The 23455-nt window shown below is 42.3% G+C and overlaps 1 protein-coding gene across 4 annotated transcripts; it reads left to right on the forward strand.

Annotated features, from left to right (window-relative positions):
• Window positions 1-763: 763 nt before the first annotated feature.
• LOC126085671 (T-cell-interacting, activating receptor on myeloid cells protein 1-like) lies at window positions 764-21946 on the forward strand. Of its 4 annotated transcripts, none has more exons than XM_049901271.1 (11): window positions 764-908; window positions 3183-3218; window positions 3354-3656; window positions 3942-4238; window positions 15192-15242; window positions 15803-15850; window positions 17000-17095; window positions 17200-17227; window positions 17626-17675; window positions 18495-18532; window positions 21015-21946. In XM_049901271.1, exons 1-11 carry the CDS (start codon window positions 869-871, stop codon window positions 21156-21158), a joined length of 1131 nt encoding a protein of 376 aa, XP_049757228.1. In that variant the 5' UTR covers window positions 764-868; the 3' UTR covers window positions 21159-21946. The 4 variants fall into 4 exon arrangements, with proteins under 4 accessions (XP_049757228.1, XP_049757230.1, XP_049757229.1 ...); XM_049901273.1 differs by having other exon boundaries at window positions 3499-3656; window positions 3926-4238; XM_049901272.1 differs by lacking the exon at window positions 3183-3218.
• Window positions 21947-23455: the final 1509 nt, after the last annotated feature.

Raw genomic sequence — 23455 nt, forward strand, 5'->3', positions numbered from 1 at the left:
ACCACTAATAACTTTCGTCTGTATACATTTGCCTATTCTAGCTATTTCATATAAGCGGGGTCATATACTATTTGTCCTTCTGTGACTGGCTTGTTTCACTTAGTTTAATGTTTTCATGGTTCAGCCATGTTGTAGCATTTATCAGGTATACCCTCAAAAGAACTGAAAACATGAAGGCAAACAGGAACTTGTGCACCAGTGGTCTTGCAGCTCTATTTACAATAGGCAAAAGGTGGAAACAACCTAAATGTCCATTAGCAGATGAATGAATAAACAAAATGTGGTCTATCCATACAATGGAATATTGTTTTTGTTGGTAGTTGCTGTCTAGTTGGCTTTGACTCCCTCCTTGGTGCCCCTAAAACTTGTTTTCTCTTTGTTATTAGCTCCAACCCAGCTACAGCCCTCAAATGTCCCTTAGGGCATACCCCAGAAGTGATATACATCACTTTTGGTCACATCCTATTGACCAAAGCTTTGTTTGTGAGAGGGAACTGCAGTCGTTACTGTGGGTTTCCATGGGTCTTGCTATAACCTTTCATTATACTAGAAGGGGACAACGAGTATTGGAATTCCTTGAGCAATTTCTTGCATATTTTGTTCTGATTCATCTATATGCCTTTGCAATTAGAGATCTGAAGTCTGTGTTAGATGAGGATTCTGTGAGTTAAGCCTGTGGGAGGTGGCTTGGGAGGGTGTTGCAATAACTTGTTATCATTTCCTGATTTTGACCCTGAGAAACTGTGGGTGCATAAGTGTAGAGAATTAAAACCCTGGAGCAAGACTGTTACTGCACTTCCTGGAGCCAGCAGGTTGTTTTGAGTAACACACACGGTAAGACTGAAGCAACATTGTTGGAGGAGACCGAATGGGCTGCCATGATCCATTTTTGTTCCTGCTCTGCTTTGGTAAGTCTTGGGGGATAATAGGATCATTATGGGTGGCGGTGGGTTGGGATATGTGGCAGCAAGAGGTGGAGAAGGCTGTGGGTTAGGTAATGGGTAAACCAAAACAAAAATGAAACCCATTGCCATCGAGTCTATTCTGACTCAAAGAGACCCTATAGAACAAAGTAAAACTGCCCTGTAGGGTTTCCTATCCTGTAAATCTTAATGAAGCAGATTTCCCGGTCTTTCTCCCGTGGAGCAGTAGGTGAGTTTGAGCTGCCAGCCTTTCAGTTCGCAGCTGAGCACTTAATTACTGCACCACCAGTGCTCCTTATGTAATGGGTAGGATAAACAAATAAAAGAAACTCCAATTTCCTGAATACATATTATGTGAGAGGAATATGTTGGGTGCTTTACACGTGTTTTTCAAAGTTCAGTCATACTTAAAAATCCCAACCACGTTTTGCCATGTGAATGTGACAGCTGTATTCTTTTTTTTTTCTTTAATGTTATTTTTCTTCATATTGACTCAGGTTTTTATTACCTTTTAATACTACACTCCATTTAAAAAACAGTTCTCCACTTACATGAAATACCTAGAATAAGCAAGTGTATAGAGACCAAGGTTTATTAGTGATTACCAGGGGCAGAAGGGAGAGGGAAAGGGGAGCTCATTGTTTAGGAACACCGATGTGTCCCCTAAGGGAGCTTAGGGGCTTTTGTTAAGGGTGACGGAAAAATTTGGAAATGGCTAATGGTGATGGTTGAACAGCATGATGAACGTAATGTCATTGAATTGTACACGTAAAAAAATGGCAAATGTTTTGTTACATACGTATTGACCACAATTTAAAAAATAGGAAAAATAGACCTATAAAACACCTCTATAAATGAAAAACTGATATCACTCTTGAAAAATAGAGGATTATTAGAGCATATTGTTGTTGTTAGTTACCATCTAGTCAATTTCAACTCATAGTGACCATAAAAAAAAAAAAAAAAAACCGTTGCTGTCGAGCTGATTCTGACTCATAGTGACCCTATAGGAGAGAGTAGAACGGCCCCTTATGGTTTTCAAGGAGCACCTGGTGGATTCAAAATATATGTATATATAGAAATTTATACCAGGGAAATGGCTCATGCAATTGTGGGGGCTGGCAAGTCTCAAATCCGTGGGTTAGAGGACAGGCTGGTGACCTCCACTGGTGCATGTGGTTTCAGGGGCTGATGATCCAAAATCTATAGGTCAGGTGACAGGCTGGAGGTCCCTGCTGGCTTACATCCCAGGAACTATAGTCAGAAGCCAAGAAGATTGCAATATTGGAATGAGAGTGAGCTTTGCCAGAACATTCATTTGTATCATGGATGTAGGCCACGCCCAGTGGAGAAAGATGTGGTAATCTGCTCCTGTAAAGATTACAGGCCTTGGAAATCCTATGGGGCAGTTCTAGCCTATCCTATAGGATCGATATGAGTTAGAACCAACTCCATGACAACGGTTTTGGTTATTATTGTTATCACCATCATCATCATCATCTTGATGAAGCTCTTGAGATTTCTCCTGGAGGCCACCCCTCACACCATCAGTGTCACATCAGCCTTTTCATCTCATTCTGTCTTGGAAAGTCTATGAAAGAACTGTTCTCTGCAGACTCATATCCTGTAACTTCACAAATGAGATTCAGACATGAGATGAGATGTTCTGTAAACTACTGGATCTGAAAAGTGGGGGATGTCCACCACCGCCCACTGAGGACTCAGCAAGGGGCCCCGTCTGGTTTGTTTTCTTCCTTTTTGACTCCTCACACTCCTGCAGAACAGTGGTTCTCAACCCCCAAGGGACATTTGGTAAGATCTGGGGTCCCTGTGGGGCACAGTTTATGTGCTTAATGCTAACTGAAAGATTAGTGGTTCAAGTCCACCCAGAGTGCCTTGGAAGAGAGCCCTGCAGATCTACTTCTGAAAATCAGCCATTGAAAACCTTATGGAACTCAGTTCTTCTCTGACACATATGGAGTTGTATGAATCAGAGTTGACTCAACGGCAATGGCTTTTGTTGTTGTTGAGATATTTTTGTTGTCACTACTGGCTGGGAGAAGTAGCTACTGTTATGTAGTAGGTAGAGGCCAAGGATGCTGCTAAAATTTCTACAATGCACCAAACCTGTTGCCACTGAGAGCACATAACAACAGCTTTCTTTGAAGAGACTCTGAGGCCATGTCCCAGGGATCAGGACAGGGAGATGACATGGGCTACAGGCAGGGAGTGTATCACTCATGGACAATTCTTTTATAGGTCTGTGTCTTAGCCAAAGAGACGTGAAAAGATATGGTGAGTATTTCTTCAGGTAGACGCCTGCCTTGATCCTTCGCCCTAAATTCCTCCCTTTTCCTTCCCTTTCCTTATATGGGCTTCTGGAGCAAGGTGAGTGGTCAAATCCAGCCCTGGACTCTGTTTCCCTTCCAGGGCCACTTCCCAAGCCCAAACTCAGTGCCTGGCCCAGCTCGGTGGTCCCTCCTAAGAGCAATGTGACTCTGAGATGCTGGACTGCTACCAGGGCAGTACACTTTGCTCTCAAAAAGGGAAAAACTACTCTGGATTTTCCCTACAGAGTAGGATCACAGAGTAATCCTACAGAGAGCCTGGCTGAATTCCATCTCACTGAGCTACAAACAGGTGGCAGTGGGGAGTACACCTGTGAATACTACAGGATTCTGTCCCCCTACACAGCTTCACAGCCCAGTGATGTTCTCCTACTTCTGGTTACAGGTGAGGAGGTGCTCTGCAATGACAGGGGATGAGGGAGGAATCAGGGGAGGAGAGGGAGACAAGGGTTTACGTCTCCAGTGTAGTGAGGTGTGGGTGATGGTGAAGAGAGACAGGAACAGAATTTGAATCTTGGTTTTATCCAGGGCTGGTTGGGAAGGAATACTCTGTCCTGGAATCAGTGGAGGGTGAGATTAGGAATCTTGAATTGACCCCCACTCTGTGAGAACCAGGGTGATGGACGACCTGAGCTTTCTCCCATTACCTCTCAGCTTCCTTCTTTTACAGGAGATTTACCTAAACCTTCCCTCCGAGCCTACCCAACCCGTAATGTGGCTGAAAGAAAAGAGGTGACTCTGCAGTGCCAGAAGCCAGGCGATGTTATATCATATGTAATGTTTGCTCTACTGAAGGAAGGAACCCCAGCGCCCATACAGTACTGGAGGCCATCTGGGGACATGGCAGAGTTCTCCCTTAAGAATGTAGCAGTCAAGGACACTGGGAACTACAGCTGTGTCTACTACCAGACAAGGGGTCCTTTCTGGGCCTCACACCCCAGTGATAGCCTTGAGATCTGGGTGACAGGTAAGGTTTTCTTGATTTTTTTCTTTCGGGTTTTTTATTTTTTCTTTAATCAGAGTGTCAATTCTTCTTTGGCCTTCCTTTCTCATTGTTCAGCTTTTATGTGCATATGAGGCAATTGAAAATACCATGGCATGGGTCAGGTGCACCTTAGTCCTCAAAGTGATGTCATTGCTTTTTAACACTGGCTGCAGTGTCACGCAAAAAACAGAAGCCAAAAAATCCAGCTCCACTGAGGCTGGATGAACACACAAAACTATTGCCCTGAGATCATCTTTAAACCTTAAACCTCAAACCAAAACATTTCTTGGAAGTCTGCTTTGAACCAAACAACAGTTTAGCCTAATTAGTAAATCACGTCTGTTTTGAGCATTGTGCTCTCTCAAGGATTTACGTGTATCGGGTCAAATTGACAACAGCATCTTGAAAGATGAGATGAGAAGCTTAGGGGCAGTGATTTACGTTAATGACGGTGGAATGATTTGAGAAAGGATAGCGAGAACTGTCACACAGCGTGCAGGACGTAAACAATGTCACTGAATTGTAACTGTAGAATTTGTTGCAGTAGTGTATTCTTTGCTGTGTATAGTTTCACACAAAAAAATTTTTTTTTAATTTAATTAACAAATTAAGCTCCATCCAGGGTGACAGGAATGTTGGGTAGGAGGAAGTAAAGTTCCCAAAGGAAGGAGGGGTGCTAGTCTCTGGCAAAGGGAAGGTATGTTCAGCAAACAGAGGTGTCTGATACAGAGCTGCAGACCATGAGATACTGATGTGGGTATGGAGATCACGGGGATCCAGTAAAGAAGAATTTTTCTTTCCACCCCATGCTGAGGTCGTGAAGCCCAGGGGTAAGGCAGGGCATTTGTGTGCCTAGGGACATCTTTCCTATAGCTATGATCGGTTCTCCACCACCCATCTATCAGCTTGTTGCACTGTGTTGGCTTGTGTGTTGCTGTGATTGCTGGAAGCTATGCCACCAGTATAGGGTCACTCTCAGTGGAGCACTCAGATTAAGCAATTAGGGAAAAAGTTCTGGTCAACTACTTATGAAAATTAACCAATGAAAAGCTCATGGATCATAACAGACTACTGTCTGCTGTAGTGTGAGAAGATGAGTCCCCTAGGTTGGAAGGCACTCAAAATACACAGTGGCTCCAATAATGGACTCGAGCATACCACAATCTTGAAGATAGTGCAGGACCGGGTGATGTTTTGTTCTGTTATATGTAAGGTTGTCATGAGTCAGAGTTGACTCGACGGCAACTAACCACAACAATGACCAATTCACTCCAATACTAGAAAATTGAGCTTTCTAGCTCAATGCAAAGGCTGTTCATTGTCCTTTCCAGGGACAAGATAACTGGGATGAAAGAGAACATTCAACAGCTGTAACCATTTGAACAGAGAATGAGCACCTGTCACTGGAGGTGTTGTAGCAGAAGGCAGATAACCCCATTTTCTGGAAGGTTGTAAAGGAACTCTTGTTTCAAAAATAATTATAACTGTTGGGATTTTAGTTGGGCCCCAAGTCTTAATTTCCTATGGCTGCCATAACAAAATACCATAAAGTGGGTGGTTTTAACCTTTTCGTTACTATATTTTTTTCTCCTTAATTTTTTTTTTTTTTTTGGATGGCGTATGTTTTCAGTATTGGAATGCATGCTTACTATTTTAGTGTGTTTAATTTTTTGGCTGGTGATATGGATCTTGAGAAATATGATCTGGTAATACAAGCCACCAATGAGGCTAGTGGCACTCTGGTGCCACTGATCTGTGTATGACAATATACCAATGAGAGCTAGAAAACTAACTTATTGCAGGTGCTTTTCCATTAGATTACATGAGGAACCTCTGGTTTTCCAAATGTGACACAGAAAAACCAAAACAAACCCATCAGGGCTCTCTAACTATCACACAAGAAAGCCATAATTATGCTTGCAAGTCTTATCTCACAGAAATAAAGGAAAAAAAGGGCAAAGGTTTACAAAGCTAACACATCCAGGAACTATCATCTACTAGAATGCTCAACCTACACAACGGTGAAGCTCCAACTTTGATCTGCTGAGCTTCACACATTTCAAAAGGGACCCACCTTGGTGCTAAATGCATTAGAGCCAGAATAACTCCTTGCCTGAGGTCCCGAGGCATAAGACGTGGCTGGCATACCATTTGTGCCAATAGTAACAAAAGAGTTTAAAGAACAGAAATTTACTGTCTCACAGTTTTGGGGGCTAGAAGACTGAGATCAGAAGACTGGGGGCAGGTCTATGCTCTCTGTCTTCACAGAGGCAAGGTGGACGGCAATAATCCTGACAAAAGAAAAGTAACTGACCATCATCTCATCCCTTATTTTCCTTAGACCATTGGTTCTCAGCTAGGGGTAATTTTGCCAGCTGGCAGCATTTGGCAATGTTGGTATCACAACAAAGGTGGGTGCTCCTAGCACCTAATGGGTAGAGACTGGGATGCTGCTAAACATCCTACAATGTACAAGTCAGCTCCCTTCTCCCAACCAAGAATTATCCAGCTTTGTACATCAATAACGCTGAGGCTGACAAATGCTGCTGTTATGTATTGAATTGTGTCCTCCCAAAATTTGTGTAAAAATCCTAACCCCTATACCTGTAGATGTCAGGAGCCCTGGTGGCACGATGGTTAAGCACTCGGCTGTTAACCGAAAGGTTGGTGGTTTGAACCCACCAGCTGCTCCAAAGGAGAAGGTTGTAGCAGCCTGCTTCCATAAAGATTACAGCCCAGGAAACCCTATGGGGCAGCTCTACTCAGTCACATGGGATCACTATGAATCAGAAGCTCTGGCACCTAACAAGAACAAAAACCCAACCAAACCCACCACCATCGAGCAGATTCCAACTCATAGCTACCCTATAGGACAGAGTAGAACTGCCCCATAGAGTTTCCAAGGAGTGCCTGGCAGATTCAAACTGCTGACCTTTTGGTTAGCAGCCGTAGCACTTAACCACTATGCCATCAGGGTTTCCAACAAGGACTTAACTGGATATAATCCTGTATGGGAATAGGGTTTTCTTTGCTATGTTAATGATGTCATGTCAGTGTAGGGTATGTCCTAAACCTCATCATTCTGAGTTATAAGGAGCAGCATAGGCAGAGACAAGCAAAGATAGATACTATATGAAGATCATCAAGGAACTGAGGAACGCTAGGGCTACAGAGAGAGGACAGAGACAGAGCCTTCCTCTATAGGTGGTGCCCTGAATTTGGACTTTTAGCTCTGGGAGGAAATACATTTCTATTCTTTAAAGCCACCCATTTGTGGTATTTCTGCTACAGCAGCAGTAGGAAAGTAAGACACCTACTGTAGACCCACCATCTATTTTCCAGTTAGACACCAGAGTTCTCCCCAGGGGCTTGAAAGGCGGAGACCATTGTTAGCCGCCATCGGATTGGTTCCAACTCATCTGTTAAAACAAAACAAACACATTTGCTCTGTCCTGATCTCTCTGTGCAATGAGGACTAAAAAAAAAAAGACGAGAAAGAATGAACTCTGTGATGTCAGCTTTCGTTTTCTATTTCTCCCATTTCCACAAAAGATGTGCTTGCTTCTCTAAACTCACCATCTGCTTGACCGTGGGGAGTCTCTGGTAGTACAAACGGTTAACATGCTCAGGTGTTAGCCAAAATGTTGGAGGCTCGAGTCCAACCCAAGGCACTTCGGAATAAAGGCCTGACCTATGTAGTTCTGAAAAAGCAGCCATTGATAACCTTAGGGAGCAAAATTCTACTGTGACACACAGGGGGTTGCTATGAGTCAGAGTCAACTCAAGGACAACTGGTTTTTTTTGCAAGAATGAAGATGATGCATGTGAGTATGCATTCAATACTTGCTAGTTTGTGTTATGACTATTACATCCCTGGAAGCACTACAGAAAAATGGCCAAGATACTCCCTTTTTTCTGCAAACCGTGCTGTCTTAGTTTCCTAGTGCTGCTGTAACAAAAATACCACAAATGCATGGTTTTAAAGAAGAGAAATTTCTTTTCTCACAGTTTAGGATGCTGTTGTTGCTTTTAGGTGCTACTGAGTTGGTTCCAACTCATAGCAACCCTATGCACAACAGAATGAAACCGGTGTCATGCCATCCTTATGATCGTTGTTATGCTTGAGCACATTGCTGCAGCCACTGTGTCAGTCTATCTCGTTGAGAATCTTCCTCTCTTTTGATGATGCGCTACTTTATTGAGCGTGATGTCCTTCTAGAGAGACTGATCCCTCTGATAACATGTCCAAAGTATGTGAGACGTACTCTTGCCATCCTTGCTTCTAAGGAGCATTCTGGGTGTATTTCTTCCAAGACAGATTCATTCGTTCTTCTGGCAGTCCATGGTATATTCAATATTCTTCACCAACACCACAATTCAAAATTCTTCTTTGGTCTTCCTTATTCATTGCCCAGCTTTTGCATGTATATGACGTAACTGAAAACACCATGGCTTGGGTCAGGCACACCTTAGTCTTCAAAGTGACATCTTTGCTTTTCAACACTTTTAAGAGGTCTTTTGCAGCAGATTTGCCCGATGTGATGTGTCTTTTGATTTCTTGACTGCTGCTTCCATGGCTGTTGATTGTGGATCCAAGTAAAATGAAATCCTTGACAACTTCAGTCTTTTCTCCACTTATCATGATGTTGCTTATTGGTCCAGTTGTGAGGATTTTTGTTTTCTTTATGTCGAGATCTAATTCATACTGAAGGCTGTAGTCTTTGATCTTTACCAGTAAGTGCTTCAAGACCTCTTCACTTTCAGCAAGCAAGGCTATGTCATCTGCATAACACAGGTCGTTAATGAATCCTCCTCTAATTCTGATGCGCTGTTCTTCTTCATATAGTCCAGTTTCTCAGATTATTTGCTCAGCATACAGATTGAATAGGTATGCTGAAAGGATACAACTCTGACACACACCTTCCTTGACTTTAAACCCCTTATTCTGTTTGAACAACTACCTCTTGATCTATGTACAGGTTCCTCATGAGTACAATTAAGTGTTCTGGAATTCCCATTCTTTGAAATGTTATCCAAAATTTGTTATAATCTACACAGTCGAATGCCTTTGCATAGTCAATAAAACACAGGTAGACATCTTTCTGGTACTCTGCTTTCAGCCAGGATCCATCTGACATCAGCTATGATATCGCTGGTTACACGTCCTCTTCTGAATCTGGCTTGAATTTTTGGCAGTTCCCTTGTCTATATACTGCTACAGCTATTTTTGAATGATCTTCAGAAAAATTTTACTTGCGTTTGATATTAATGATATTGTTTGGTAATTTTCACATTCTTTTGGATCACTATCCTTTGAAATAGGCATAAATATGGATCTCTTCCAGTCTTTTGGCCAGGTTGCTCTCTTCCAAATTTCTTGGTGCAAATGAGTGGGCGCTTCCAGCACTGCATCCATTTGTTGAAACATCTCAGCTGATATTGTGTCAGTTCCTGGAACCTTGTTTTTTGTCAATGCCTTCGGTGCAGCTTGGACCTCTTCCTTCAGTACCTTCGGTTCCTGATCATATGCTACCTCCTGAAATGGTGAAAATCGACCAGTCCTTTCTGGTACAGTAACCCTGAGAATTCCTTCCATCTTCTTTTGATGCTCCCTGTGTCGTTTAATTTTTTCCCCATAGAATCCTTCAATATTGCAACTCGAGGCTTGAATTTTTCTTTGGTTCTTTCAGCTTGAGAAATGCTGAAGGCATTCTTGCCTTTTAGTTTTCTACCTCCAGGTCTTTTCACATGTCATTATAATACATCACTTTCTCTTCTCAAGCCACTCTTTGATATCTTCTGTTCAGCTCTTTTACTTCCTCACTTCTTCCTTTCACTTTAGATACTTGACATTCAAGAGCAAGTTTCAGAGTGCTTTCTGACATCAGTTTTGGTCTTTTCTTTCTTTCTTGTCTTTTTAATGACCTCTTGCTTTCTTTGTGTATGATATCGTTAATGTCATTCCATAATTTGCCTGGTCTTTAGTTATTTCTGTTCAATGCATCAAATCTATTCTTGAGATGGCCTCTAAATTCAGGTGTGATATACTCAAGCCCCCACGTGTCTGTCAGTTAGTCGTACTGGGGGGGCCTGTGTGTTGCTGTGATGCTGGAAGCTATGCCACTGGTATTCAGATACCAGGAGGGTCACCCATGGAGGACAGGTTTCAGCTGAGTTTCCAGACTAAGACAGACTAGGAAGAAGGACCCGGCAGTCTGCTTCTGAAAAGCATTAGCCGGTGAAAACCTTATGAATAGCAGCGGAACATTGTCTGATATAGTGCTGGAAGATGAGCCCCTCAGGTTGGAAGGCACTCAAAAGATGACTGCGGAAGAGCTGCCTCCTCAAAGTAGAGTCGACCTTAGTGATGTGGATGGAGTAAAGCTTTCGGGACCTTCATTTGCTGATGTGGCACGACTCAAAATGAGAAGAAACAGCTGCAAACATCCATTAATAATCAGAACCTGGAATGTACAAAGTATGAATCTAGGAAAATTGGAAATCATCAAAAATGAAATGGAATGCATAAACATCAATATCCTAGGCATTAGAGAGCTGAAATGGACTGGTATTGGCCATTTTGAATCATATAGTCTACTATGCTGGGAATGACAACTCGAAGAGGAATGGTGTTGCAGTCATTGTCAAAAAGAACGTTTCAAGACCTATCCTAAAGTACAACACTGTCAGTGATAGGATAATATTCATATGCCTACAAAGACCAGTTAATACGACTATTATTCAAATTTATGCACCAACCACTAGGGCCAAAGATGAAGAAATAGAAGATTTTTATCAGCTGCTACAGTCTGAAATTGATCGAACATGTAATCAAGATGCATTGATAATTACTGGTGATTGGAATGTGAAAGTTGGAAATAAAGAAGAAGGATCAGTAGTTGGAAAATATGGCCTTGGTGATAGAAACAATGCCAGAGATCAAATGATAGAATTTTGCAAGACCAACAACTTCTTCATTGCAAATACCTTCTTTCACCAACATAAATGGCAACTATACACATGGACCTCGCCAGATGGAACACACAGAAATCAAATTGACTACATCTGTGGAAAGAGATGACGGAAACGCTCAATATCATCAGTCAGAACAAGGCCAGGGGCCGACTGTAGAACAGACCGTCAATTGCTCATATGCAAGTTCAAGTTGAAACTGAAGAAAATCAGAGCAAGTCCACGAGAGCCAAAATATGACTTTGAGTATATCCCACCTGAATTTAGAGACCATCTCAAGAATAGATTTGACCCATTGGACACTAGTGACCAAAGACCAGATGAGTTGTGGAATGACATCAAGGACATCATCCATGAAGAAAGCAAGAGGTCACTGAAAAGACAGGAAAGAAAGAAAAGACCAAGATGGATGTCAGAGGAGTTTCTGAAACTTGCTTTTGAGCATCGAGCAGCTAAAGCAAAAGGAAGAATTGATGAAGTAAAAGAACTGAACAGAAGATTTCAAAGGGGCCTCTTGAGAAGACAAAGTAAACTATTATAATGATATGTGCAAAGAGCTGGAGATTGGAAACCAAAAGGGAAGAATACACTTGGCGTTTCTCAAGCTGAAAGAACTGAAGAAAAAATCCAAGCCTTGAGTTGCAATAGTAAAGGATTCCATGGAGAAAATATTAAATGATGCAGGAAGCATCAAAAGAAGATGGAATGAATACACAGAATCATTATACCAAAAAGAATTAGTCGATATTGAACCATTTCAAGAGGTGGCATATGATCAGGAACTGATGGTACTGAAGGAAGAAGTCCAAGCTGCTCTGAAGGCATTGGTGAAAAAACAAGGCTCCAGAAATTGATGGAATATCAAATGAGATGTTTCAACAAACAGATGCAGCACTGGAGGTGCTCACCCGTCTATGCCAAGAAACATGGAAGGCAGCTTTCTGGCCATCTGACTGGAAGAGATCCATATTTATGCCCATTCCCAAGAAGGGTGATCCAACCGAATGTGGACATTATAGAACAATATCATTAATATCACACTCAAGCAAATTTTTGCTGAAGATCATTCAAAAACAGCTGCAGCAATATATTGACAGGGAACTGCCAGAAATTCAGGCCGGTTTCAGAAGAGGATGTGGAACTAGGAATATCATTGCTGATGTCAGATGGATCCTGGCTGAAAGCAGAGAATACCAGAAGGATGTTTACCTGTGTTTTACTGACTATGCAAAGGCATTTGACTGTGTGGATCATAACAAACTATGGGGAACACTGCAAAGAATGGGAATTCCAGAATACTTAATTGTGCTCGTGAGGAACCTTTCCATAGATCAAGAGGCAGTTGTTGGGACAGAACAAGGGGATACTGATTGGTTTAAAGTCAGGAAAGGTGTGCGTCAGGGTGGTATTTTTTCACCATACCTGTTTAATCTGTATGCTGAACAAATAATAGGAGAAGCTGGACTATATGAAGAAGAACTGGGCATCAGGATTGGAGGAAGACGCATTAACAACCTGCGTTATGCAGATGACACAACCTTGCTTGCTGAAAGTGAAGAGGACTTGATGCACTTACTAATGAAGATCAAAGACCACAGCCTTCAGTATGGATTACACCTCAAGATGAAGAAAACAAAAATCCTCACAACTGGACCAATGAGCAACATCATGATAAACGGAGAAAAGATTGAAGTTGTCAAGGATTTCATTTAACTTGGATCCACAATCAACACCCATGGAAGCAGCAGTCAAGAAATCAAAAGACACACTGCATTGGGCAAATCTGCTGCAAAGGACCTCTTTAAAATGTTGAAGAGCAAAGATGTCACCCTGAAGACTAAAGTGCGCCTGACCCAAGCCATGGTATTTTCAATCACATCATATGCATGTGAAAGCTGGACAATGAATAAGGAAGACCGTAGAAGAGTTGACGCCTTTGAATTGTGGTGTTGGTGAAGAGTATTGAATATACCATGGACTGCCAAAAGAACGAACAAATCTGTCTTGAAAGATGTGTGGCCAGAATTCTCCTTAGAGGCAAGGATGGCAAGACCGCGTCTTACATACTTTGGACATGTTGTCAGGAAGGATCAGTCCCTGGAGAAGGGCATCATGCTTGGCAGAGTACAGGGACAGCGGAAAAGAGGAAGACCCTCAACGAGGTGCATTGACACAGTGGCTGCAACAATGAGTTCAAGCATAACAACAAATGTAAGGAGGGTGCGGGACCGGGCAGTGTTTTGTTCTGTTGTGTGTAAGGTCGCTATGAGTCGGAACCGACTCGACAGCACCTAACAAACAACATACTCAAGGTCATACTCTGGCTCTTGGGTACTTGTTCTAATTTTCTCCAACTTCAACTTGAGGTTGCATAAGAGCAATTGATGATGGTCTGTTCCACAGTCGGCCCCTGGCCTTGATGACATTGAGCTTTTCCATCGTTTCTTTCCACCTATGTAGTTGATTTGATTCCTGTGTATTCCATCTGGCGAGGTTCAAGTGCATAGTTGCCATTTATCTTGTCAAAAAAAGGTATTTGCATTGAAGTCGTTGTTCTTGCAAAATTCTATCATGAGATTTCTAGCATCATTTCTGTCACCAAGGTCGTATTTTCCAACTACCAATCCTTCTTCTTTGCTTCCAACTTTTCCATTCCAATCACCGGTAATTAACAATGCATCCTGATTGCATGTTTGATCAATTTTAGATTGCAGAAATTGGTAAAAATCTTCAGTTTCTTCATCTTTGGCCTTAGTGGTTGTTGGATAAATTTGAATAAAAGTCATATTAGCTGGTCTTCCTTGTAGGCATATGGATATTATTTTGTCACTGATAGTGTTCTACTTCAAGATAGATCTTGAAATGTTCTTTTTGATGATGAATGCATCGCCATTCCTCTGCAGGTTGTCATTTCCAGCATAGTTTTTAGACCATATGATTGTCTGACTCAAAATGGCCAATACCAGTCCATTTCAGCTCACTAACACCTGGGATATCAATGTTTATGTGTTCCATTTTGTTTTTGATGATTTCCAATTTTCCTAGATTCATACTTTGTACATTCCCACGTTCTGATTATTAATAAATGTTTGCAGCTGTTTCTTCTCATTTTGAGTCATGCCACATCAACAAATGAAGGTCCCAAAAGCTTGACTCCATTCATGTCATTAAAGCCAACTCTACTTTGAGAAGGCAGCTCTTCCCCAGTCGTATTTTGAGTGCCTTCCAACCTGAGGGGCTCATCTTCCGGCACTATGTCAGACCATGTTCCGCTGCTATTCATAAGGTTTTCACTGGCTAATTCTTTTAGAAGTAGACTTCCGGGTCCTTCTTTCCAGCCTGTCTTAGCCTGGAAGCTCATCTGAAACCTGTCCACCATGTTTGACACTCCTGGTATTTGAATATCAGTGGCATAGCTTTGAGCATCACAGCAACATGCAAGCCCCGACAGTGTGACAAACTGATGGACGTGGTGGGGAGGGGTGCGGATTAGGAGGCTAGAAATCGAAATTCTGGGCACCAGCTTCTAGTGGAAGCCTTTCTCTTTCTGTCAGCTCTGGGGGAAGGTCCTTGTCTCTTTCATCTTCTGTCCCTTGCTTGATTTCTTGGCAATCTTTACATGGCATCTATCTTCCCCTGTTTGTGGTCGATTCTGTGTTTAATCTGTTCTTCATATAGCTCAAAAGTGATTAGGTTTAGGATAAACCCTACACTGATATGGCCTCATTAACGTAAAGAAAATCTTATTCCCAAACACGATTACATCTGCAAGGATGGGAGTTAGAATTCTAACACATGATTTTTGGGGGGCACATTTCAATCCATTTCACATGGTCATAATTAAGAGAATTTGTCTGTGCACCCTATACTGGAGTCTTGGGACCGTTGAGTGGGACCAGAAAATTTTTTTGGTGCTCTTGTGTCTTTTCTCTGTGCCCCATGTTATTTCATTTTGTTCCCTAGATGGAATTCAAAGTAAAAAAACTACTCCTCCAGAAACCAGTAAGAAAATTGGTAAGAATTTCCTTTTTTGGTGAAATTTTTAAAAACACTGTAAAGCAAAAATAAAATAACAGACCTTCATGCACCCATCGCTTAGATTTATACAGCAAACCTGTGAAAGCCAGAACCTGTGTAAGGAGGAAAACTGTCAGAGAAGGAAAACTCAAGTATTTTCTACTAACCCGGCAATAGAAAAGTTGGAAGACTGTACTCTGTCAAAGGCAGAAAACTTTCGGGCAAAACAAAGCAGTCCTGGCGAGTTCTGGTTCTCACAGGTTTCACTGTGGTTCTTAACATTTAGTCATTTTTGCTCCAAGTGGTTTCCTTTCTGCAAATAAAGGTAAAATGAAAAGTCTTCTTTTCTTCCCATTTTTTTGGGGGGGGGTCTTTCCTCAGTAGAACCTTTTATATTGAACTTGGTATTTATCATTTTTGTGCATATTTTTCTACTTTCACTGTATAGGTATGCTTTTGTGAACAATATACAGAGTTTTAAAAATTATATGTAAGTAGTATAACGTGATGGTTGCTTTGCAACTTAATTTTTTTTGTTCAACAATTCTGTCTTCTAGATGAAACTGAAGGAACAAGGTCTCCTCAAACAGCAGGAATGGAACTAGGTAAATAAAATAGAACTTCTCAAGACCTGTTGTTGTTGGGTGCTGTCAAGTCAATTCCGACTCATAGCAACCTGATGTGACAAAGCAGAACTGCCCCCATAGGGTTTCCAATCTTTACTGGAGTAGATTGCTAGGTCTTTCTCCTACAGAGCCTCCAGGTGAATTAGAACCACTAACCTTTCAGTTAGCAGCTCAGTGCTAATCATTGTGCCACCAGGGCTCTTTCTCCCAAGACATAGGGTTGTTCGAACATGGGATGAGGCATCCTTGTGGAAGAGCGAGCTCCCCATCTCTAGGAAAGTTCCCAAGGACGTATGGATTTTGGTGATGCCTGAAGATTATGGTTAAAAGCAAGGCCTTTAGAGGTGGGTAGGGCCATGGTGGTGCAGTAGTTAAGCACTTGGCTGCTAACTGAATGGTCAATGGCTTGAACCTACCAGCTGCTCCCTGGGAGAAAGATGTGGCAATCTGCTTTTGTAAAGATTATAGCCTGAGAAAACCTATGGTGCAGTTCTACTCTGTCCTATAAGGTTGCTATGAGTCAGAATCAACTTGATAGCAATGGGTTTTTTGGGTTTAGGGTTGGTTAGAGTCCTAAGGCAGTGTTAGTTCAGTGGTAGAATTCTCCCCTTCCACGTGGGACCTGGGTTCGATTCTGGGTCATGTATCTCCACTCATATGTTAGTGGAGGCTTGTGTGTTGCTCTGATGCTGAACAGGTTTCAGTGGAGATTCCATACTAAGACCAGGAAGAAAGGCCTGGTGGTCTACTTCCAATAATCAGCCAATGAAAACCCCATAAATCACATCTGTCCAATCCACAACCAATCATGGGGATGGTGCAGGACCAGGCAACATTCTGTTTCCTTGTGCATCACCATGACTAGGGGCTGACTTGACAGCAGCCAACAAAAACAGGGGTAGAGTCAGAGCTCTGCCTACTCATTAGCCTTGTGACTTTGGAAATCTTACTTCAGAGCTCTTAATCTCATCTTCCTCCTCCGTAAAACTATTTTATCTTTCTGCCAGGATACTTGTAAGTGATGAGAAAACTGTAGCGAGGAATCTAGCACATAATAGGAACTTAAGCAGAGGTAGCCATATTCCATATTTAAGCCTTAGAACATGTCTCATGTTCTCCTTCCACCAGGGACAAATGGAATCATCCTTATTGTCGTCTTCTCGTTATTCTTCCTCCTCCTCCTCCTCCTCTCAGCCTTCTTCATGTACAAATACACTCGGCCTGGTGAGTACAAGGAAGCAAGTGCTAACATTTTGGGGGAAATGTGAGAAATAGAAGATAGAGGCTAACGTCAAGGGGTTAATCCTTTCTCCTTTTTTTCTCCTCAGGGACGTCTCCTACCAAGACAACCAAAAGGTAGAGCTACTCAGAGAAGCCCATCAGCCTGTACTTAACTCTTCCTCCATAATTTCCTTGACTACCAATGACCTTTTATTTTACTTCAACATTTCATATGCCCCAGACCAGTGGCCACCTCAGGTTTCTATCTTGGTTCCATATATTTTTTTAATCATCCTGCACTTCCCACTCAATATCCTTTCCTTGGATTCTTTCCTTACAGACCACATTACCCCAAGCCACTTCCTCCTCCTCGGTTCTCAAGACTTTCCTGGGACTCTGAATTACATGGAGACCTGAGGGTGGGGCATTCAAGCTGGGAGTAGGTGGAGAGGGACTTTGGTTTACAGAGACTTGTCCTGTCATCTGTCTTGATTTTGCTCTCTAATGGCTTTTTCCTCCAATGCTTCACTTAGTTTCTGTCTCAGCTCACGCTCTTCCAAGGAACCTGAAGAAGTGGTGACAGGTAAGTAAACTGGGGAAGAAAGTGGTGGGGTTACATATGCATATATGTTTGTATGATATGCATATATGTTTGTATGTGTTGTGTATATTTTTGTGTGTATGGTGAGTGTGCATATGACTGTATGCATGTATGCATGTATTTGGTGTGCGCACATACATGTGTGTTTGTGTTTATGCATATATGTGCCTATAAATGCATGCATGTAGTTTGAGTATGTACATACATGCATGTATATAGTGTTCATTAACATTGTGTACACATGTTTAAGTGTATATTGTATGTGTGCACATGTGTGCATATGTGTTTGTGTATGACACACATGTGTGTAGGTATGTGTACATGTGTGCATGAATGATGAATATACATTGAGTGGGTGCATGTATATATGTATATGTGGGTGTGTATGTGTGCATGTGAGTATGTGCGTGTGTGTATGCATGTATGTGTGTGTATGTTGTTGTGGGTGTGTGGATGGTGAGTGTGCATTGAATGGGTGCATATGTGTATGTATGTGTGCATGTTTGTGCACATGTATGTATGTGTGTGCATGCATGTGTGTAGGTATATGTAGGCGTGCGTATGTGGATGGTGGGTGTGCATTGAATGGATGCATGTATGTGTACGTGGGGTTGCAAGTGTGTCTGTGTATGTGTACATGTGTAGACATATGTTAGTGCATGTGTGTTAGTGCATGTGTGTATATGGTGAGTGTGCATGTATGTGGGGTGTGTGTGTGTGTGTGTGTGTGTGTGTGTGTATGTGTGGACCTGACCCCTGGAGCCCAGGGATGAAGCAATGACAGAATCTCTTCCCTCCTAGATGCGTCAGTAGCTATGAAGAGTTGCTCGCCTGTCTTGGTGAGTTTCCTCTTTGGTAATTCCCCTTCAGTCCCTTCCTCATTCCCCTTCTAGTTTTTCCAGTGGTTTGGGCCTCTGCTTTCATCCATCCTCAAACCCTCCTGTACATTTCAGAACATGGTCTGAACTCTTCTATGCCATTTTCTGGCCATGGGACCTTCAGCTCATGACTTCTCCTTTCTGAGTACATTTTCCCATCTATGACCCTCCTTATAGAATTAATGGTTAATGGGATAGTTCAATGACCTGGAGTCCCTGGGTGGTGTAAACAGTTAATGTATTTGGCTGCTAACTGAAAGATTGGAGGTTTGAGTCCACCCAGAGGTGCCTCAGAAGAAAGGCCTGCTGATCTACTTCCAAAAAACCAGCTACTGAAAGCCCTATGAAGCATGGTTCTACTCTGGTACACGTGGGGTCGCCATGAGTCAGGGTTGACTCAATGGCAACTGGTTTGGTTCCTTAGTGCTGTTGTAACACAAATACCACAAGTGGGTGGCTTTAAAGAACAGAAATGTGTTTTCTCACAGTTCTGGAGGCTAAAAGTTCACGTCAGGGTCTCCACCATGTCAGTTCCCTCCTCGTCGGCAGCCCCAGGTGTTCCTTGGTACTTTGGCAATCCTCACATGGCATCTGTCTTCCCCCGTGTGTGTGTCTGTGTGTCCATTTTACTTTTTTTAATTGTTATTATTAGGTTTTATTTGGTCCTCCGTAATTTTATTTACTTATTTGTCATTAATATTTATTGTATTTAAGGTGAAAGCTTATACAGCAGTTTAGGTTTCCATTTCACAATTTCTACACAAATTATTCAGTGATATTGGTTACATTTTTCCCAGTGTGTCGTCAGTCACATTCATTCCGGTCTGGTTGTGCCATTTCCGGTACTCTAGTTTCCTCTCACCTTCTCATCTGTGCTTTAGAGTGATTTTTGACCATTTGGTCTCCTATAGCTGATTTTTCCTAAAGGAGCTCATTACTTATGGGTGATATTCTTTATTTTATGAGCCAATCTGTTATTTAGCTAAAAGGTGACCTCAAGGGATAATTCTGGTTCAGGGTTTAAAGAGTATCTCAGAGTGATAGTCTCAAGCAGTCCTCTAGTCTCAACCAGTCAAGTAAGTCTGGACTCTTTAAGATTTTGAGCTCCGTTCCACATTTCTTTCCTGTTTATCAGGATTCATCTATTGTGGCTGTTATGGATTGAATTATGTCCCCCTAAAACATGTGTTGTAAATCCTAAGCTCTATGCCTGTGGTTATAACCCCATTTGGGAATAGGTTGTTTTTGTTATGTTAATGAGACATGATTAGTGTAGGGTGTGTCTTGAGTCAATCTCTTTTTTTTGTACTTTAGATAAAGATTTACAGAACAAACTAGTTTTTCATTAAGCAGTTAATACACATTGTTTTGTGACATTGGTTGCCAACCCCACAACATGCAACACTCTCCCCTTCTGGACCTTGGGCTCCCCATTACCAGCATTCCTGTCCCCTCCTGCCTTCCCATCCTTGCCCATGGGCTGATGTGCCCATTTAGTCTCGTTTTGTTTTATGAACCTGTCTAATCTTTGGCTGAAGGGTAAACCTCAGAAGTGTTGAGTCAATCCCTTTTGATAAGAGATTAAACAAGCAAACAGAGGAGAGATGGGTTAACATAGATGCCAGGGCACACTGAGAGCTCCAAGGAATCAGGAAGCAATGACCTTCTTCCAGAGTCGACAGAGAGAGAGAGCCTTCCCTAGAGCCAGCACTCTGAATTAGGACTTCTAGCCTCCTAAACTGTGAGAAAATAAATTTTTGTTAGTGAAAACCATTCACTTGTGGTATTTCTGTTACAGCAGCACCAGATAACTAAGACAGTGGCCCTGATCAGAATGGTTGGTAGTGGTAGCCAGACACCATATTCCATTCTACTCTTTTTATAACTCAGAAGTGATTAGGTTTAGGACCCACCTTACTCAGGTATGATTTAATTAATGTAACAAAGAAAACTCTATTTCCAAACAGGATTACATCTACAGGTATAGCAGGTAGGATTCCAACACATATTTTGGAGGACACAATTCAACCTTAACAGTCCGGAATACCAAGAGGTGGGCGTGATTGGGGCCCACCTTAGAAGGGTGCCTACCTTGTAAGGTTGTTAAAATGACTGTTAAATCTTCACAGTCAAATATTCCTCCCTGGGAGTCACTGGACAGCACAAACATTTAAGTGTTAGATGACTAGCCAAAAAGTTGGCAGTTTGAACACACCCAGAGGCACCTCAGAAGAAAGGCCTTGCAATCTGCTTCCAAAAGATCACAGCCTTGAAAACCCTATGGAGCAGTTCTAGTGTGAGACACGTGGGGTCGCCATGAGTTGGAATCGACTCGATGGCAACTAACGACAACAATATCATATAAATCTTAGTAAATGTTCACATATGGATATACCAAACACTCCTCATTGAACCTGATCCTTTTCTTCTCTCTTAACTTCAGGCTGATGTATCCCAGGACCCAAATGCTGAAGAACCCCAGGGAGTGACTTACGCTGAGCTAGATATCAGAGCCCTAAGACAGGGCCCTTCAGACCTTACAAGGCAGCCTCTTGAGACCTGTGTGTACTCGTCTGTGAAGACATAATCAGGAGAAAATCTAAAGCCCAGGAAGGAAGAACTTCCAGCAAGGCAATGAGGGATGGAGCAAAAGCCCCTTAGGGACTAGGCATATAGGGTTCCCTTTCCTCAGATCTCCAGTGAAGACTTGTTTATATTCTAAAGAGAGATCTCATTTGCATCGAGTAGAATGTACAAATCTTAAGTGCACAGCTCAGTGATTTTTACATACATATCTCACTAACCTAAAGGTTGGCTGTTCAAATCCAACCACTTGTGCTACAGAAGAATGGCCTGGTGACCAGCTTCTGTAAAGATTACAGCCAAGAAAACTGAATGGGGCAAGTCTCCTTTGTAAAACATGGGGTCTCCATGAGTTGGAATCGACTCCATGGCAACAGGATTTTTTTTTTTAATCCCTTAGTATAGGAATCCCTGGGTAGTGCAAATGGTTAATGGGCTTGGTGCTGCCATCCGAAAGGTTGGAGATTTGGGTCCACTCAGAGGTGCCTCAGAAGAAAGGCCTGGTAACCTACTTCCATAAAATCCGCCATTGAAATCCCATAGCTCTACTTTGACACATAGGGGGTCACCATTATTTGGAACTGACTTGACAGCAACTGGTTTATCCCTTAGTGTAACCACCACCAGATCAAAAGTATAGAACATTTCCAATACTCTACAGGTTCCCTTGTGACCCTCTCTGGCCAATTGCTATGTTCCTTGAGATAATTCTTTTTCCTGACTTTTATCACTGTGGGCGAGTTTTGTGTGTTCTTGAACTTCCTATGAGCAGAATTAAACAGTATGAACTCTTTTGTGTCTGGCTTCTTTTACTCAACATGTTGTCCCTGAGATTTACCTATGATGTTGCATGTATCAGCATTTGGCTCTTTTTCATTGCTGAGTATTTTTCCATTGATGATTTCACCACAATTTGTCCATCCTCTCATTTGGGTTGTTTCTGGTATTGGGTTTTTATGAATAAAACTGCCACAAAATTCTTATACATATACAAGCACTCTTATACACACACAAGCACTCTTATATGCACATAAACACTTTTATAGACATACAAGCATTCTTATATGCACGCAAACATCCTATATGCACATGATTTAGGCTGGGTTCTCGAGAGAAGCAAAACCAGTGAAGCACCTATCTATCAGCTATGTATATATTTATCTTATCATCTATGTATCTACGTTGTTGTTGTTAGGTGCCATCAAGTCGGTTCTGACTCACAGTGACCCTATGCACAACAGAACGAAACACTGCCCAGTCATGAGCCACCCTTACAATCGTTGTTATGCTTGAGCTCATTGTTGCAGCCACTGTGTCAACCCACCTCGTTAAGGGTCTTCTTCTTTTCCACCAACCCTGTACTCTGCCAGGGACTGATCCTTCTCCAGGGACTGATCCCTCCTGACAACATGTCCAAAGTATGTAAGATGCAGTCTCACCATCCTTGCTTCTAAGGAGCATTCCGGTTGTACTTCTTTTTTTTTTTTTTAATTTTTATTGTGCTTTTATGTGAAAGTTTACATATCAAGTCAGTCTCTCACACAAAAACTTATACATACCTTGCTACATTCTCCCAATTGCTCTCCCCCTAATGAGACAGCCCGCTCCCTCCCTCCACTCTCTCTTTTCGTGTCCATTTCGTCAGCTTCTAAGCCCCTCTACCCTCTCATCTCCCCTCTAGGGAGGAGATGCCAACATAGTCTGAAGTGTCCACCTGATCCAAGAAGCTCACTCCTCACCAGTGTCCCTCTCCATCCCATTGTCCAGTCCAATCCCTGTCTGAAGAGCTGGCTTTGGGAATGGTTCCTGTCCTGGGCCAATGGGAGGTCTGGGGGCCATGACCACCGGGGTCCTTCTAGTCTCAGTCAGACCATTAAGTCTGGTATTTTTACGAGAATTTGGGGTCTGCAACCCACTGCTCTCCTGCTCCCTCAGGGGTTCTCTGTTGCGTTCCCTGTCAGGGCAGTCATCGGTTGTAGCTGGGCACCATCTAGCTCTTCTGGTCTAGGATGATGTAGTCTCTGGTTTATGTGGCCCTTTCTGTCTCTTGGGCTTGTAATTACCTTGTGTCCTTGGTGTTCTTCATTCTCCTTTGATCCAGGAGGGTTGAAAACAATTGATGCATCTTAGATGGCTGCTTGCTAGCGTTTAAGACCCCAAATGCCACTCTTCAAAGTGGGATGCAGAATGTTTTGTTAATAGATTTTATTATGCCAATTGACTTAGACGTCCCCTGAAACCATGGTCCCCAGACCCCTGCCCCTGCTACGCTGGCCTTCGAAGCATTCAATTTATTCAGGA

This window comes from Elephas maximus, chromosome 11, assembly GCF_024166365.1.
Source record: "Elephas maximus indicus isolate mEleMax1 chromosome 11, mEleMax1 primary haplotype, whole genome shotgun sequence".
NCBI classification, from domain to species: Eukaryota; Metazoa; Chordata; class Mammalia; order Proboscidea; family Elephantidae; genus Elephas; species Elephas maximus.

What these genes read in the sequence shown, in the direction of transcription:
- LOC126085671 (XM_049901271.1), top strand. Translation starts at nt 869, where the DNA reads ATGGGCTGCCATGATCCATTTTTGTTCCTGCTCTGCTTTG. An exon ending in TTTGTTCCTGCTCTGCTTTG is followed by an intron (nt 909 to 3,182) that starts GTAAGTCTTGGG and finishes ATTCTTTTATAG; the next exon opens with GTCTGTGTCTTAGCCAAAGA. An exon ending in AGAAACCAGTAAGAAAATTG is followed by an intron (nt 15,243 to 15,802) that starts GTAAGAATTTCC and finishes TCTGTCTTCTAG; the next exon opens with ATGAAACTGAAGGAACAAGG.